The sequence below is a fragment of the Podarcis raffonei genome, chromosome 3 (assembly GCF_027172205.1).
Source record: "Podarcis raffonei isolate rPodRaf1 chromosome 3, rPodRaf1.pri, whole genome shotgun sequence".
NCBI lineage: Eukaryota > Metazoa > Chordata > Lepidosauria > Squamata > Lacertidae > Podarcis > Podarcis raffonei.
The window spans coordinates 3,662,111-3,681,332 of NC_070604.1; the positions used below are offsets into that span (position 1 = coordinate 3,662,111).

Genomic DNA, 19,222 nt, shown 5'->3' on the forward strand with positions numbered 1-19,222 from the left:
AAAGCACAAAAGACAAATAAATAAAAAAGAACAACTCAGTAATTCCCCCACCCCAACACATTTTAAAAGGACATTGAATGTCAGTCAACTAAAGGCCTGGTTAAAGAGGAACATTTTTGCCTGGCACCTAAAGGTGTATAATGAAGGCCCCAGGTAAATCTCCTTGGGGAGAGCATTCCATAAACAGAGGAGGCCTGTTCTCGTGCTGCTACCCTGCAGACCTCTTTTGGAGGCAGCACATGAAAAAGGGCCTCAGAAGATGATCTCAGGGTCTGGGTAGGTTCATATGGAGAGAGGCGGTTCTTGAGGTATTGTGGTCCTGAGCCGTTTGGGGCTTTATAGGTTAAAACCAGCACTTTTCATTGGGTCCAGAAACTAACGGGTAGCCAGAGCAGTTGGACCAGGATTGGTGTAATCTGCTTAAACTGTCTTGCCCCAGTGAGCAACCTGGCCGCTGAATTCTGCACTAGCTGAAGTTTATGAACTGCCGTCAGAGGCAGCCCTACATATAATGCATTGCAATAATCCAGCCTAGAGGTTACCAGAGCATAGGCAACAGTAGTTAGGCTATCCCTGTCCAGATAGGGGCATGGCTGGGCCACCAGCCAAAGCTCATAAGCTCTCTGGGCCACTGAAGCCACCTTTCATTTACTCCTTTTATTAGAAAAAGCAAAGGTAGCTGTGTTGGTCCCTAAGGGGAAAAAACCCCTCCAAAATCTACAGTTTGCAATACCTTATTAGGACAAATCGAAATATCACAAAGCAGTGGCAAGCATTTGTGTTTTCCAAAATTCTTAATCGGGCAAGATATTACATAGAGCAAGGGCAGGGGAATGAGGAAAAATAAGCAAGTATAAAGTATATAGATTTTAGTAGAGGTGTGCATCAGCTGTGTGTAGAGGCTGAATAACAAGGTGAATTAGGCTGATTTGAGGTATCCCCCCCAAGCTGAAGCACAATGTATATAACCTCCCTTCTCAAAACTGGGTAAGTGCTCCCGCAAGGCCATGTGATTTTCTGCTTGTTTTGTACAGAATAGTTCTGTTTTTTTGTATATCTCTCTCTAGGTCCATGGGCTTTGTAAAACACGAGACTGCCAAAAATGTTGCTTGTAGAGCCCTGAAGAGATTTGGATTGAATTTTGTTAAAGCACAGCAGCAGAGGATACTTTTTAAAAGTTAAAATTTACAACTTTTTCATAAATTCTTTGCTGCCCCGCTTTAATCAAACCAAAAGAAAGCTCTCCAGGACGTTTTCTAGAGAGCCTCATATTGTGAGGCCTGTATCAGACGTCTGAAGGCCTACCTTGGAGGACACAAACAGCCACAGGAAATTTTTTTTTAAATGTAGAAGCAAGAATACACATCACATGGACCTTCTATTTATTGTTTCAAGATAAGAAAGAGCAAGAGACAGTCCCCTTTGAATAGATGCAACTGCTATGGATTTGGGTGTTTTAGTTGGCCTACTGAAGTCATTGCCCTAATACAGATTATGAAGGAAATTGACAGCACAAACTCCAACTGGACAGGCTTTGTCTGCAATTTGGCGGCCTTAATCCATTCTGGAGAAGGCCAGTTATGCCTCTGTATTTTTTCTACTTTGGCCAAAGGGGGGGGGGCAAGTCCTAGGTATTTTTTGATTCTGCACTATAGAGCTCTGTTTTATATAATGCAGCTTGGAATCCAAAACATGGATTGAAGTGATGAGAGCACAGAGCATGGCAGGAACAGAGAGAAATTACATATAGATTCAAAGCGAATCTTGGGCCCTGGGGACAGCCTTAGCTTTCAGACGCTGTTCCAGGGTAGAGATTGCAAACTGGTAAGTCTCTGTTTAGTGCTGTAGGTATCAGGTTTTGCATTTGGGATTCTGGGACAAACAAGCAATGGCTGTTCCATATATATATATATAATGTGTGGGTGTGTTTGGGTGTGCGGATGTGTATTTATTTCATAAAATTTATATACCACTTGTTTGGGGGGGAAAACCAACAACCCTCAAAGAGAAATGTGGCATTCTAAATGTTAGTAAAACTAGAGATTAATTTTAAGTGATATCTTAAGTAAATTAGTCAATTGAAGCCCAAACTATTGCATGGGGGTTGAAGGGTGTGTCACTCTCGGAACGCAAAGTTCCTCTATGAATGGTAAAAATCATCTCTGTGGTAAACCTTCGCCCCCAGCCGCCTGCCCCTCCCTCACCTGTCTCTGCTCTCCGGCCAGCTCAGGCTTCTTGAGCAGGGCTGGTAGGCGGGTTTACACTTTTACAGAAACAAAACCAAATAAACCCGGTAGGGCTGCCACCACTCCCTCTGTTCCCGGGGACCCAGAACCACAACCCAGGGAGTAGGCTGTGACCCGTTATCCTTGGCTATCCCCACTCTACAAGTTGCATCCACAGACTTGCAGACAGAAATTCTACGGTAGAGCGTAACCAAGCGTAAGGCTAGGATTTAGCTATTCCCCCGGAAAGGCACATAAACCAAACAGTTTCTTCTTTAAAAATTTATTTTAAAAGAACAACAGAAAACATGCTAAAATAGCAGGCACTTCTTTGGCAAGTTACAATCAAGGAAAATAAAGACATTGTAGAATCTAACTGACTTACATACTCACAACTAAGAGATAGATAGATTAGTTAGAGTCCTTCCAGAGTCCGCATTCAAAGTCTTTTCCGATTCTCCATCACAAAGGATGAAAGGACGGCTACTAGGTGGAACATCAGCAGCTGGGTGGTTTGCGGATTGCAGAGCGCGCGCTTTCTCAGCCATTTCCAAGATCTTTTATCCCCAATTTCCAAGTAGCGTCGGAACCCCAAAACCAATCATAACTCCTGATTATTTTTTGAATTCGCCAATGACGAGCTTGTGGACTAATCAATCTAACTCCTGGCAGCTGGACTCATTAAGAACCCAGAGCCTAAATCAAAGGGTTCCTCCCTTCCCGTGAAACTTATGTAGATTCACATTCTCAGGCAATCAAGGCCAGATAACATCACTGAGGGAATGCACTTAACTTCGGACCCAGGTGTCAAAGCTTTCATTAAATCAAGGGGTTTCCTTTCCCATAGTAAATCTCTCACACCCCGGGAGCCTGCTAGTCTGAGGTTAAAGGGACAGAACTTATATCCCATGATCCTTGTGGCTAGCTAGTTACCCACAAGGCCTCTCTCTTGTTGCTTGACCAAGGAATAGCTCCTAACTAAACACTAACTTTACTACACCCTCCCCCCTAAGATGAAATTACAGGGTTAAGTCCCGCAATTTCATCCAACAAAATATATACATTGAGGTAGTTCATCCAGACTAGGGGGATTAGCAGCTCCAAGATCATTAGCAGCATCTCCCAGTCTGACTCTTACACCATTTCCAGACAATAAACATTCATAATTTTTTCCAGAGAGGGAACTCAGGCAAGCCACATTTCAATACATCATTTAACAGATTGGTACATCCTGGACAAAGTGTCAGCAACTACATTGTCTTTTCCAGCGATATGTGTAACTTTAAACTGAAAATCCTGTAAGGCGAGGCTCCACCTGAGCAATTTCTGGTTAGTTGTCTTTACTCTTTCCAACCAGCAAAGTGGGGAGTGATCTGTTTGCACTTCAAAGGTGTTACCCCACAGATAAGGATGCAATTTGGTCAGAGCCCAGACCAAAGCAAAACACTCCTTTTCGATGGTTGAATAATTTTGTTCCCGGGTTATCAATTTTTTACTCAGATAAACCACGGGGCGCCAATTTCCCTCTTGATCTTCTTGGAGCAGAACTGCTCCCAGCCCGTTCTGACTGGCATCAGTTTGTACCACAAACGGACGTCTCTGATCTGGGGCCAACATAACTTGAGAACTCACAAGGGCATATTTTAACAAATAAAAGGCCCTCTGACACTCCTCGGTCCAATTTACTTTAACTGGCAAAGATTTTTTACAGAGGTTGGTAAGAGGGACAGCTAGAGTTGCGAAATGATTGACGAACCTCCTGTAGTAATTCACCAACCCTATGAAAGACTGCACATCTTTTTTCACCACAGGGTGAATGCATTCTTGAATGCATTGCACCTTGGCCTCTAAAGATTTGATGTTTCCCGACCCCACTCTGAATCCTAGATACACCACTTCTCCTTGAGCAAACTGACATTTTGACATTTTGACAATCAGATTTGCCTCTTGTAAACGGGCCAAAACTTTCTGCACATGTTTAAGGTGCTCTGGCCACGATTCAGAAAAAATCAACTCGACTTCTTCCAATCCCTCCCATTTTCCTCTGAGCGTAACCAAAGAATTTTCTAGGGGTTTGCCAAAACCCGGCACAAGCTCTGGATTACTTGGGTAGATTTCAACCAAAATTCCCAACAGATTTTGAACACAGGGATTGGGCAAAATGAAATTCCAAGCAAACCTGAAAACATTTTCGCTCATAACATCATCATACTGTCTCCTAGGACTGAAATTCTGTAAAAGACCCACCAAATTCACTTCCTTCTTGACAAAAACATTTGCATTATAAAACATCTTTTGAAAAACAATAAACACATCATCAGGGTCTTTAAGGTCCTCAAGCTGTGGGCAAAGAAATTCTTTGTCAGCCACAACAGAGATAAACTCAGTCTCACAAGGGGAAGTTTCCGCTGCTTCCCAGCAACCTAGGAGAGAATGACCAAAAAATTCAAAACTTCCTACAGCGGCTTGACTGGGCTGGGCTGACCCCCTTCCTTCTGCTTGCCTCTCAGCTTTTGGCTGACAGGGAACGCTTGTATAGTTCACAGTCTGTGCTACTAGGGGATTTGCTGCAGGCCGCTGGAACGGAACTGTAGATTTCAAAACATTTCCCCCCAAAATAAAATTTGCACTAACTTGGGGTTCAAGAGCTGAAACAAAAGGATCCCCCATAAAATCCTTGGGGGTAAACAAATCAGCAGTTGTAGGTTGGGGAACTAAATTTCCACCACCAGGATGACCCTTCTGGAAGTCAGGCTGGTTCCATTGAGACAATGAATCTTTTGGTAGAGTCACGGTAACAGAGTCCATACTTTGAAAGAAAGGCACACCAATTCGATGAACCCTGGGGATTACATCAGACGCTGAGCCGGGCCAATTAACACAAGGAGTGGCAGTGCGTATTAAGCCAACCCTCCTCCCAACCAATTTCTCAGACGCTGCAATCCCCGCAGTTTGGGGAGTTATAGCATCAAAATCTTTCAGGGGCTCCAAATTAACGGTAGACAACTCTCCCTCCCCTCCGGGTTTTCCATCCAGCCCTGGTTCAGACTTCGCCGAGTCTTTACCTGCTTCAAACGAAGTGGGGGGAGTTGCTATAGTTACGGGATTCACAGTTAATTGTTGCTGCAGGTAAACTTGGAACCCAAGATCATTCCCAACCAAAACTGGGCTCTTACAAACTTCTGGATCATGGACAATCACAAGATGGTCCCCACTATAACCTTTATACTTAAGGGGGACGATGGCCGTTGGCTGAAAGATTTCTTCCACCCCATAAGGGCTTATCTTTAAGGGCTTATCTTGCATCTGGCTGGGTAAGACCAGATCCTTAGACACGCTAGTAATGTCCGACCCAGTGTCCCGGTAAGAGTTAACAATGGTTTTATTGATTTCAATAGGGGCAGAAAACTCCAAATTTGCCCAATTCACATGGGGTATCTTCAGATTACTCCCAGTACTCACAGACCCCACAGTAACAGCGGTTACTGGGACTGCTGGTGTTTCCGAAAGCTTAACATCAGGCGTCACCCCACCCCTCTCTTCCAGGACCAAACTCTCCTCCACTCCAGGTTTTGACTGCTCCTCCTCCCAGTCCTCCTCCGGGCGATGAATCAAGCGCACGGCAGGTGTAGAAGTGAGAACGGGAGGTTTTTTACTGTCCAGCTGGGGGCAAGCCGCTTTCACGTGCCCCGGTTTTTTACACAAAAAACACAGTCCAGAGCTCGGAGACAGTTTGGTACGCTCCCCACTTGCTGCAGCAGAATCTTTTGCAGGCGTAGGGAAACCTTTGCTGTGTTCTTTAATGGGGGGGGCGGAACGCCCCATCGAAGCTGCTGGTTTGTACCCGGTACTCGGCCCCTTGTTAGACGAATGGGAGCGGTTAAGCCTGAAAGACTCAGCAAAGGCGGTGGCTTCCGCCAGGGTTCGTGGCTTTTGAACCGCAACCAAGCTAGCGATTTCTGAGGGCAGGGAACGCATCAGTTGCTCCATCAGCAAGAGTTGTTTAAGCCCTACGAAATCCTCCACTTTCTCGGCTGCCAGCCACAGTTCAAAGTTTTGAGCCATCTTTGCTGAGTAAACTGCAATACTGTCATTAGGCCCCGCTTTCTCCACTCTCCGAAAAGCTTTTCGATAATTCTCGGGGTGCAACCCATGCCTTTGCATAACTAACTTTTTGAAACTTTCATAGTCATTAAGTTCATTTGAGGGGAGATGACCCATAAGCTCTGTCAGGTCGCCACAAACTAAGGGACGCAAGACTGCCATATACAGTGTAGGGGCAACCCCCATATCTTGACAGGTTGCCTCAAAAAGGGTCAAATAACTCAGAACGTCAGTGGGGGGCTGATATTTTGGGAACACCCTCCAATTGAGATTATTCAAGGTCAGTCCAGGAGGGGACTGTTGACGATGGTTTCCCCCCCTCACGGGAACAAGTTCATACCTCGGTGTAGGTTCTTGCGATATCTGCCCTTCCGGGCGCAACGATTCGGTTGCCGTCGCGTGTCCACGCTTGGGTCTCTGAAAATACTCCTCCTCTTCTTCCTCTGCCTCGTAACGTCGCACCGGCATGCGCACCTCTTGAGCTCTGACTGGCGAGTAGACTCTGCCCGGTCTGAACGAACGCTGTCTCACCATCCGGCGGACGTCCGGCGCACACGCCTCTCGGCGGTCGTCTCCCACAGTCACCTCTTGCAGCTGGTGCGGCAGGTCTTGGTAGTCATACGCCATCCGGCTGACTTTCGGCCCCATCCGGATAGACTGGCCGATCTTGGGATACTTCTCTTGGCAACGGAATCCACCATTCACCGGATCTCGCACCCACTCCACATCATGACCTTCTGAGAAATCCATCTCTTTAGGCTCTGTGTGAACAAGATAATTCCCCCTAGGGCATGTAGAGGCCACCCCGGCTTCCACTTGCTCACGAGGTGATACCCAACCCTTCTGAACTGTGCTTAACTCACTGGCATCCACCAGCTCCCCCTCTGAATCAGGATCTTCCGAAAACCAGGAAGCAGATTCCGCTCTGGGGCTTACGGCTTGGGGGGGGTTGGTTTCCGGAGGAAGGGAACTGCCTTCTCCCACCACTCCCCATTGGTCTACTGTGTTCATGGTACAGTCTTCAGAAGCAATAGCTGGAAATTCTTCCATCGCTCCTAACTATCTCTATCCAAAAAAATAAACCACCTGTAACCCACAAAGAATACGTGCCAATTTAAAAAAAATTACCGTGCCTTTCCGCAGGGAAGCCCGATCCCACCACGCTGCCAACATGTGGTAAACCTTTGCATCCCACCGCTGCCACCATGTGGTAAACCTTCGCCCCCAGCCACCTGCCCCTCCCTCACCTGTCTCTGCTCTCCGGCCAGCTCAGGCTTCTTGAGCAGGGCTGGTAGGCGGGTTTACACTTTTACAGAAACAAAACCAAATAAACCCGGTAGGGCTGCCACCACTCCCTCTGTTCCCGGGGACCCAGAACCACAACCCAGGGAGTAGGCTGTGACCCGTTATCCTTGGCTATCCCCACTCTACAAGTTGCATCCACAGACTTGCAGACAGAAATTCTACGGTAGAGCGTAACCAAGCGTAAGGCTAGGATTTAGCTATTCCCCCGGAAAGGCACATAAACCAAACAGTTTCTTCTTTAAAAATTTATTTTAAAAGAACAACAGAAAACATGCTAAAATAGCAGGCACTTCTTTGGCAAGTTACAATCAAGGAAAATAAAGACATTGTAGAATCTAACTGACTTACATACTCACAACTAAGAGATAGATAGATTAGTTAGAGTCCTTCCAGAGTCCGCATTCAAAGTCTTTTCCGATTCTCCATCACAAAGGATGAAAGGACGGCTACTAGGTGGAACATCAGCAGCCGGGCAGTTTGCGGATTGCAGAGCGAGCGCTTTCTCAGCCATTTCCAAGATCTTTTATCCCCAATTTCCAAGTAGCGTCGGAACCCCAAAACCAATCATAACTCCTGATTATTTTTTGAATTCGCCAATGACGAGCTTGTGGACTAATCAATCCAACTCCTGGCAGCTGGACTCATTAAGAACCCAGAGCCTAAATCAAAGGGTTCCTCCCTTCCCGTGAAACTTATGTAGATTCACATTCTCAGGCAATCAAGGCCAGATAACATCACTGAGGGAATGCACTTAACTTCGGACCCAGGTGTCAAAGCTTTCATTAAATCAAGGGGTTTCCTTTCCCATAGTAAATCTCTCACACCCCGGGAGCCTGCTAGTCTGAGGTTAAAGGGACAGAACTTATATCCCATGATCCTTGTGGCTAGCTAGTTACCCACAAGGCCTCTCTCTTGTTGCTTGACCAAGGAATAGCTCCTAACTAAACACTAACTTTACTACAATCTCCCTCTGGTTATACATTTTGCTCTGAAGCTTGGAGAAGCAATGGAAGCTTCTGGTCCACAAGAACCCCACGCCCACCGTTGGGGAATGTTTTCCATTAGGAAGCACAGCCCTACAGCGCCATCTGGTGTTACATGTTTATAACAATAAAATGGATGAATGTAGCTGAGTCCCAGGTGAATCAGTGCAGCAGAACTTAGAAGGGGGGGAAGTTGCCAAGAGCTGTACTTCTAATGATTGCCAAGATTCATCTCTAAGATACAAATACTAGATTTGTAGCATCTGTGAACACTTGTTACTTCAAAACATAGTTGTACCCTATTATTGACATTTTTTAATAGTTTCTAACTTTTATTTATACTGTCTTCGCTATTCCTTTCCATCTGAAGAAATTTCAGATCGCAAATTAGATCATCACACAATAATTTTATTGAGTGAGTGGTATGGCATGCACTGTGACAATACCTGAGGTGGTACCTATACGTTCGGTCTTAGCGCTTGCCTAAGATTCCTATGCTACATCAGTTATCAAATTATTTCTACGTCACATTTTGGGGCACAGTCCAATCAGGTGGCTCACAGTATAATATCAATATAGACTCATCCTTTGAATTTTCAAAATGTAGGTTTACTGTTCTGTAAAGGGGTTGTGAAAATGATACTTTTCTCAGCAGTCATGAATCTCAGTATAGTGATAAAACCTTTATACCAAAAGTGTTTTGAGAGTGACGAGGAAAATATAAAAAGTACAAAAAATAGGTAAGTGTTGCAGCCATTAGGTTACTTTTTAATTATAGTTGGAAAAACAAAATGACTTAATATGCGTAGCAGTAAATGCTTAGCTCAGGGGTTGCCAGTGGTACTGTAGGTCTCCATAAATATCTCTTCAAAAATCCACAGTACAGAAGAACTTGTTCTTCCTACTCAGTTCCTGTTTGCATTGGCTCACCCTGCCCCGCGCTGAACATGCCCCCATTTCATCTGTTTTGAACAGAGGAGAGGTCCAAAGAGCTTCCTTCTGAGAGCAGGTGTGGCAGGGGCTGGTCTAGTTGCCTTGCTCTAATGAGGCAGATTGCCCACATCACTTTGTGGTCCTGTCTCTCAGATGCAGTAGCAATGGCACCCCCCCCCCCCCCCCGTGGCAGCCATGTTGTGTTATGCCACACTTCTGTGGCAATCCTTTTGTATTATACCACATCTCCATGATAACCCTGTTCATAGGATCATAGCATTGTGGAGTTGGAAGGGATCTCAAGGCTCATCTAGTCCAGCCTCCTGTAATGCAGGAATCACATCTAAAGAGTCCTTGAGAGATTAGCCATCTAATCTCTGCTTCAAATGAGTGAGTGTCCACCACCTTCCAGGGAGTCTGTTGCGATATGCCGTAAGACATTTTCTTAAAATTTCCTCAGATATGACCACTGACCCCAAAGAATTGGCAAACTGCGTCTTAAACAGACATAGCATGCAAACTGCACATTTTTTATTTATTCAGATAAGATTTCATCAGTTACTCCAAGAGTTCCCCAGGTCTCAATGCTAGTCTACTATCAGGAAATCTGAACGCTTTAAACCTTTGCTTATAATGTGGCTCCTTTAAAATTCAAAAGGACTTTTGCCATTGATTCAGCATTGTGTGGCTTAATCAGTGTTGCATTGATGCATTACTTTAAATATATACAGCATTTCAAAAATAAAACTTTCTTACTGTTACAGTGTTCCTAAACATTTTAAAAGCACAATAGTAATATCAGACATACACTTACATTGGCTATTAAATAATTATATTAAAATGATGAGTACAGTGAAACAGCTTGATGGGTGCTTCTCTTGATTTCATTGAGAAGGTTACACTGGTTAAACTTGTATCTGGGGTCCTTAACTTGTGGTCCGTGGATGGGCTTGAGAGGATCCATGAACTGGGCAGAAAAGCAATGATTTTTCCAATGCAATAAATTGAATGCAACATTTTGTGTTTATGTGCTTTCATCAGATTCTCAGGAGGGTTCATGACCCAAATAAGGTTAAGATCCTCTGCCTTACTTGTTAACTCGATGTCAAGTTTAAGGTTTCCATTTCCATGTTCTGTTTTTATTTCGCCTTTCTTCACCATCTATCTTCTATATGGAGCTGCTTTTTCCAGAAACCATTACATCTCATAGAAGACTGTCTTCCGTCTCTCTTTAAAAAAGGGTGTGTCTTTTACACTTGGACATTGAAAACACAGTGAATTAAGTTTGTGTTTCAATATTGAAATTAAGAAATTGTAAAATGGTTCAGACATTTCAAGACTTAGCCCTTGAAGTATCATAGTATTTTTCTATTTACTGTCCAATAGACATTCTTAAAGCCATCCAAAAGTACAAACATACCGTAATAATTTTTCCCCTCCTAGAAAAGGCTTTTTCTCAACAAAGAGAGGGAACATCTGATCGGCAAGGTAATGTTTCCTGGCACCTGAGTTTCCTGTCCACCAGAGGCCTTGAGATGTTTCTGTTTCTTGAATAGCAGTTATCCCACTGTGGTTAGTCACAGGGCAAACGTCCTTTAAAGCTGGTGGAAGCACTTTGAGATGTCGGGTGGGAGGAGACAGTTGTCATTCAATATGTGTGTGTGTGTGTGTGTGTGTGTGTGTGTGTGTGTGATAGAGAGAGGGGGGGGAGAGAGAGAGAGAGGGAGAGAAAGAGTCATCATAGCTGCTAGAGGGCTATGAAAATTTCTGTCCCGGGCTTTTTAGACTCATCTACCCCGTGCTTTTTTTCTAGAAAAAGAGGTGCTGCAACTCACCATGAACGCCTCTCTTCTTCTCATAATGACAATGGCACCCACCTGAGAGGTGCCAGAACCGAGTTCCAGTGAGCTCTGGCTGAAAAAAGCCCTGAGCACCTGCCATTTGCATCAGGAAGGCAGCTGAAAATAGGGGTAACTCTTCTCTACTGTTCACTTATATATGTTTATTGCAGTATTTATATCAGAGCCTGGCAATAGTTTCAATAAAAGTGGTTTGGATCCCAAGATATGTTAAGGAAGCTTCCAGCACCTTCCTTCCCTCTAGATCCCACTAGACTCCTTGAAAAGTCTCTCCAGAAAGCGAGGCCACCATCTGAGATAAACAATAAAGCTCTGTATTTAGGAGCATAAAATCCAAGGTGCAGATATATGTTTGAGAAGGCCTAGAACAACAGGAACATTGTTTCCGGACCACAGGAAGTAATAGTTTCACACTGTTCTGTGCTGATCAGGCCACATGTGGAATGCTGTGCCCAGTTGTGGGCACCACATTTTAAGAATGACACCAATTGCAGTGTCTCTAAAGAAGAGTGACGAGGACAGACAGGGCTCTCAGAACCAAGTAATAGGAAGAGTTGAGTATGCTTAGCCTGCAGAAAAAACGGTTTAGGGAGAACATGATAGTGGTCTTCAAATACAAGTTGCACGTAAGTTGCAGGTCCTCCATGTGTCCCTATTTTCCAGCAACGTCCCTAATTTAGAGAAGTCATCCCCGTTTCTGATTTGATCCCAGAATGTCCCACTTTTCCTTAGGATGTCCCTATTTTCATGGGAGAAATGTTGGAGGCTATGGAGTTATTTGACCTCCAAGCCATCTGAAGGCAGTTCTGTATTGGGAAGTTTTTTTAAATGTTTAATGAAGTTTTTATATATGTTGCAAGCTGCCCAGAGTGCTAAGGCAACCAATAAGATGTGTGGGGTGTAAATAGTAAAATTATTTTTATGTAATGGGACGTCCCTATTTTCATCAGAGAAATCTTGGAGGGTATGAAGTTGGGGACATCACCTTGCCAACAAAGGTCCGTATAGTTAAAGCCATGGTTTTCCCAGTAGTGATGTATGGAAGCGAGAGCTGAACCATAAAGAAGGCTGATTGCCGAAGAATTGATGCTTTTGAATTATGGTGCTGGAGGAGACTCTTGAGAGTCCCATGGACTGCAAGAAGATCAAATGCATCCATTCTTAAGGAAATCAGCCCTGAGTGCTCACTGGAAGGACAGATCGTGAAGCTGAGGCTCCAGTACTTTGGCCACCTCATGAGAAGAGAAGACTCCCTGGAAAAGACCCTGATGTTGGGAAAGATTGAGGGCACAAGGAGAAGGGTACGACAGAGGACGAGATGGTTGGACAGTGTTCTCGAACCCACAAACATGAGTCTGACCAAACTGCGGGAGGCAGTGGAAGACAGGAGTGCCTGGCGTGCTCTGGTCCATGGGGTCACGAAGAGTCGGACACGACTAAACGACTAAACAACAACAACACATGAAGTTGGGGCACATTTGTTAACTGTTGCTCCAGAGGCAAGAAGTAGAAATGATGGACAGAAGTTTCCGGAAGCAAATTTCAGCTAAGGATTAAGAGAAGCTTCTAATGGTATGAGCTGTTCAGCAATGGAACAGGCAACCTCAGGAGATGTAGGCCATTTTTTCTGGAGGTATTTAAGCAGAGGCTCAACAGCCACCTGTCTGGGAGTGCTGCAGTTGCATCCTGCATTGTGGATACTGGACTCAGTAGGGGGCTGGACAATGACTGCCAAGGTCCTTTCATGTTCTGTGGTCTTATGAATAGAGGGTGTGCCATAGGGGACTGCTGAGGGAAATTCCTAGATCGAACAGAGAGCTTCCTGGCCTTCCAGAGGGGATTTCAAGGGGGAAAGAAAGGGATGGGACATTTTCCCTCCTTGAATTTCCTTAACTAACTTAGGATCCAACCCTGTCTCTTCCTAGAATGGATTTATCATAGTTCTTCTGTTCCTTCCACATACCCCTATTTCTTGGTGTTCTCTATACTTGGTTATATGATTCTTAACAATACTTTCCATCAGTTTCCCCAGAAACATGAAACTAATTTCCAGGATCCTCCTGCCTCCCTTTTAAAAATTGCTGTTACATTGGCTACTATCCAGTCCTCAGATGTGCCATCTGATCTGAAGGACAAGTTATATATTTTCGTTAGAAAATCAGCTATCTCATATTTGAGTTCTTTGAGAACTCTTGCGTGGATGTCATCTGGACCCAGCAATTTTTTCAGTTTATATTTTCTCTGTTGATGCTACTGTATTTAAATAACTTTTTTTGGTCGGTTCTAATATTTTTAGCAATGTGTTCCTGTTCCACAAATTCTTTTTTTAGGATCCCTTACTGTCTGCTTACCATTTTGTGGCCTAATTTTGTGTTCCTTTTCATTCCCTTCATTTGAACAGTTTAAAACCTCCTTAGATTCCACTTCTTAACTGCACTGGCACCCTCTTGGTCTTCATGTTACCTTTGCTGATCTGTGGCTTGCACTCCAGTTGAGTTTCTAATATTGTTTTTAAACAACTCCCTAGCATTCTGGAGCGATTGTTTCAGTTTCTCATTGGGCATAGGATGTTAACTATGCTATGCAGTGTGAGCCCTGGTGTAGCAGCTGCTAATTTTGTAAATTGTAAATTTTCTTCCCGTCCCAACTGTTAGGATATTTCCGTTCCACCTTAAAAGGGAGCAGGATGTTTGTGTCACAGTCTGCGTATTTCCTGTTCACAGGATGTTTCTGTTGTGTCTTTGCTTTCGTTTCTCTGTGTGCCTGAACACGCAAGCAGGCAGTCATGTTTTTTCTTTGTTCTGATCAACGCTGAATAAACTTGGAAAAATGCTCTCCTGCTGTGCATCTTTCGCCGTGTGAATTCTGCTGATAGAGCGTGCATCAGCCCAGGAATGTGGGAAGCTATTTTCTGGAGCTCATGTCGCTAATTGCTGATACTGCGTGTCTACGGGAGATCGATGGACGTCCGGAGACGACGTGGGACCATGATGGGCTTTATCTCCCTGGCAGTATCCCAACACCAACTTCCAGTCCCACCTTACACAAAAAATACATCCATATATGCAAGATAATTTATTTTTCAATTTTAAAAGCATGTTTACAAATTTCATTTGGAAAAGATCATTAAAAGATGCTGAAGGTGAGTTTGTGGAGTTCAACGAAAATCATAAGTGCCAAAAGGAGACCTATTTTATTTCATTCTTACACAGGCAAGAAGCAGTGCAGTCTTTCAGCATGTTTGGTTTCGTACATCCTTCTGACTTCACTAAGTCAGGGCAGTTGGTGAACTTATCAGTATGTTTGCAAGGGTTGGCTGAAAGTGAAAAGAAGAACACACTACCATCAGTCTGGACATTAACAAAAGCAAAACATCCCCAATAGATTCAAACTCTAGGGACGCTTTCATTTTTAGTTCATATACTGGAGCTTAAGATCAAAACTGAAGATTATACAAAAGAAAAAAGAACACTGAACATATTATTTAACAGTTGTTCTAATGGATGTAATAATTAAATGCATAAACAGTTTAGCAACCCTGACCATAACTCAGAAGAAAAGGCCTGAAAAACAAGCCTTATGAGGAATGGTTGAGGGAGTTGGGCATGTTTAACCTGGAGAAGAGGAGACGGAGAGGTGATATAACAGCTAACTTCAAGTATCTGAAAGGCCGTCACATGTAAGATGGGGCAAGCGTGTTTCCTCCTGCTCCAGAGGATAGAACCTGAACCAATGGAGTCAAATTACAAGGAAGGAGATTCTGACTAAACATCAGGAAGAACTTCTGACAGGAGGAGCTGTTTGACAGGGGAATGGACTCCCTTGGGAGGTGGTGGACTCTCCTTGCTTGGAGGTTCTTAAGCAGAGGTTGAGTGGACACCTGCCCTGGCTGCTTTGGTTGAGATTCCTGCAATGCAGGAGGTTGGACTAGATGACACTTCCAACTCTACAATCCTGTGATGCTGTGAAATTGGGCAGGCTTTGATTGCCACATCTTATGAACATTATGTAGAAATCCCTACATTCACCTTAAAAATAAAAAAGGTTATTGTGACTTAGGAGGCAGAAGCCTTTCTGCAGGTGGTATGACCTCCCCACCATCGATGGAGAAGTGGTACTGCCATCAGTGCCAGTTTTGGGCAAGATGGTGTCCATTTGGGGCAAGATCTTTGGTGCTGATGGGAGCGCTGCTTCTCCGCCTTTGGCAGATGCGGCAGGGTGTGCGGTAGCGGCAGGAGCAATTAGGTGGTGGTGGGAGTGGTGGCAAGGCAAGGCAGAACTTCTCATTTCACCTCTAGTGGTGAAACGGGATGTGCTGCCTCGGCTTCCATCAAATTCAGTGGGATTTTCTTCTGAGTAACTAGGTTTGGAATATGCTGGTTTTAGCATTCAAATTTAGAATATAATTGGCGATATCCCTTCCATTCTACAAAAAACCTTGTAATCTTGGGGGAACAGAGATATCTATATATCTATATGGATCTTCATAAGCAGCAGTGGATCTCTGCCTGCCCATCTCCTGCTTTCTTCCTGGCTAAACTGTCCGGGCCGAGCATCTCTTTGGCAGTGCATTGTGCATGCAGCGCAGAAGTATCATATCTGGATGCAAGACTTCCACATCACACCAGCGCTGCTCCCAGTGCACATTGGGGCAGATCCAGAAGTAGGGCCTCTAAGCAGAAATCAGCACAGCTTTTCCTACTATCCCTTATACTAACTTGGTGACAGTTAACAGGCCCAATGAGTTCTGAATTCTAACTGAGTGCCCTTTCTAAAGAAAAGATGGAGAAGCTTTAATATTTGAAGTTATTTGTACGTACTGCATAATTTGTTGTCACAAGCATGACGGCAGTCCCCACAAGATGGTCCAGACTTATATGGGGTTTTAAGTAAGCCTTGTATGTTCCCTCTGGAATGAGAAATGCAAAAAAGTGCACAGGTTTTTTTATTAATTTCATGAAATTTATATAAATATTTTTTTTAAAAAAAACCCAAAGCAGCTCAGTCCTGGTATGCTGTAGCCGGTTGTTTGTATTCAGAGGGAGCAATCTAGTGGTGTCAGTTCAGTAATGCTGTGCTCTAGGTGCTAGTGGGAATGGAAATGAGGCTGGGATGCCTTGGCTGGAGAGTGAAGAAGTTTTGCCTGTAGAATTACTAGAAAGGCAGGACATCACATTGGGAGGGATAAAACACAACTCACTTTATTTTCCTATGTGCAACCTAAGCTGCTTGCACAACACCACATCCCTGTTTCTAAAGAGGGAAGGGTGACAACTCAACATCCAGAACAAGCCAATGCAAATGAACTTAATGAACACAGCATGTTGTAATTTGGATTATTCTAATGGTCTGTGAAGTTTATTCTGTCCGTTGACAATCTGCTATTAACTCCCTTTATCTTCTGCACCTCCCAGTGTTATGTAATCTCTCAGGAATGTTAATAGCTGGATACCTCTTCCAAAGGGCTGGGGCTGTATCATCGGTAAAGAGAATCTCACGGGCGTTATTCACAGACTGTATCATATGTGCTCACTAGCAATGCAACAAAATATGATCAAGGGGTCCCTGTATCTCAACACACTTTTCAAGAGAATCTTTTACCCTCCTGGGTAAAACTTCCTGGGTTCTGAACTTTTAAGAATTTGGTTCTGCATTGCTTGTCAAAGATGGCAGCTTTTGTTAAGCCCCTTTGAACAGGGCTTTGCAGCTGCCACTGGTCCGCCTAACAGAGGTGCCTGAAAATCTTTTTCAGCTGAGCCAGGTCTTTGTCTGCCCCCATCTGCTCCTATATGACATCAGGTGTAGGGCAGGCAGGTGTGGCTTGGCTTGGCTGAAATATCCTGGTGGGTCAAACAGGGAAGCCAGGTTGGAGGTTCCCAGCCCTTGTTTAGAGCAAACTTAATAAATATGTAAATGAATAAAAAAGAACATTCTTTTCTGAGGCACTGTGGCTCACTTAATGCTGAATATGCTGCTGGTGTGAATTGGTGGATGACGGAAGCTATGGGCACTAAGAGAGGAGGATTGCAAGGAGTGGGGGCACTGCCTTTTGTGCCTTTACACAGTATTAAAGCAAGGTTAAACCATAGCTAAGGGACTCGGGTGGCGCTGTGGTCTAAACCACAGAACCTAGGGCTTGCCAATCAGAAGGTCGGCGGTTCGAATCCCTGCAACGGGGTGAGTTCCCGTTGCTTGGTCCCTGCTCCTGCCAAACTAGCAGTTTGAAAGCATGTCAAGTGCAAGTAGATACATAGGTACCGCTCCGGCGGGAAGGTAAACGGCGTTTCCGTGCGCTGCTCTGGTTTGCCAGAAGCAGCTTAGACATGCTGGCCACATGACCTGGAAGCTGTACGCCGGCTCCCTCGGCCAGTAAAGCGAGATGAGCGCCGCAACCCCAGAGTCATCTGTGACTGGACTTAACGGTCAGGGGTCCCTTTACCTAAACCATAGCTAAACTGGTGCACCAAACCTTAACAGGACTAAAGGTCTCCAACTGTTGCCAGAAAATTCTTTTGGGATTTTGACTCAGCCAAACACAACACAACACAACACAACACCAGCTGCTGCCACCTGATTACCCAAGGTAATAGGAACAACCCGGCTGTTTTTGTTTACTAGTTGGCTAGCAACCATTGACATTCCGAGTTACTGCTTTACTAGTGTGCAAACTTCCTGTGGCTGTTATGAGAGTTGTTCCATTCCATTTTTATAGTCTAATGTATTTCATATTTATGTTTAAAATGTGTTGTTAAATCCCTTGAAGACGTTGTGTAACAAACAGCTAACAAGCTCAATAAATAATTAAATAGTACATACGCAGGACAGTAGTGGCAAAAGTAGAGGTATTTCAAGCGGTTTTGAGGGCAGTGGGCAGCATAACAACCCATTTTGTAAGACCTGTACCAAACCACCTGTAGATATAAAAACATCCACACAAGAAAATACGTTAGAATCTAACTGTTTTCATAATGAGCCAGAAAAACATACATTTAACATCAGCATTAAAAATAAAACAACCCCTAGATTTCATCACTTTGTGTTGTGTTATTAGGAGCACCTTGAAAAGGGGGTATGATACTAAAGAATTTAACAATTTCCAAGTAACAATTCCAATAATTTTCTTCCTCTGGGAGATGCAGCTCAGAAATGTATACAGCTGTGAATGTGAATGGCATCATGGGGGTCTGAAGAAACCACAGAAATAAACGCACAGCAAAGATAAAGACAATCCATTGTCTGGACTTATGTGTGAAAAATATGGAAAAAGTACTGGGTGGAACGCGAGGGAAAAACCCACCTCTTTTCGGTTTTCTTCCTTCCTTCTGTGAGGTCCCAGGCAGCAGCAAGCCAAGATGTGAGTGGGCTGTCAGGCATGGATTGACTAGCTGAACCATGCGCTTGAGAAAGATACAAAACGGTGTTTGAGTTACCTGAGTGTAATGGCCAATTACGGCCCCTGGACGGACTGCTCCAACACCGTACTTGAAATCTTTCACCTCGTTGTACCAAGCTTGAATCACGTCATTCCATGAAGTAGCATGAGATGATGCAAATATATTTTCGCCGCATGAAAAGCCATCTAGAAGTTGAGACGGGAAGCATTAACAAAACTCATGATTCCTGACCTAGGAAATTCTGTAAACAAGAGGAGTCATGCAATGCTTCAGAGGAACATTCTGCAACAGGTAAAAGCTTGTTTATTCAAGCAGAATTTGTTCACCCGCAAAGGAGAGATTTTATTTACCGTATGTAACCCATTTGAGCCAGTGCTTGAACAACACAGAATCTTTGCTTAATTGGGAATGATAAATCT

General features: G+C 44.2%; 1 protein-coding gene across 1 annotated transcript in view; it reads right to left on the reverse strand.

Moving 5' to 3' along the window:
* Positions 1-14,471: 14,471 nt before the first annotated feature.
* LOC128410916 (peptidase inhibitor 16-like) overlaps positions 14,472-19,222 on the reverse strand; it is a 29,267-nt gene continuing 24,516 nt past the window's right edge. The window contains exons 13-16 of the mRNA XM_053382770.1: positions 18,840-18,988; positions 18,226-18,320; positions 16,230-16,318; positions 14,472-14,725 (exon numbers count right to left, since the gene is read on the reverse strand). Coding sequence (XP_053238745.1) covers positions 14,598-14,725; positions 16,230-16,318; positions 18,226-18,320; positions 18,840-18,988 — 461 coding nt within the window. The 3' untranslated portion in view covers positions 14,472-14,597. The remainder of the gene's footprint in view (positions 14,726-16,229; positions 16,319-18,225; positions 18,321-18,839; positions 18,989-19,222) is intronic.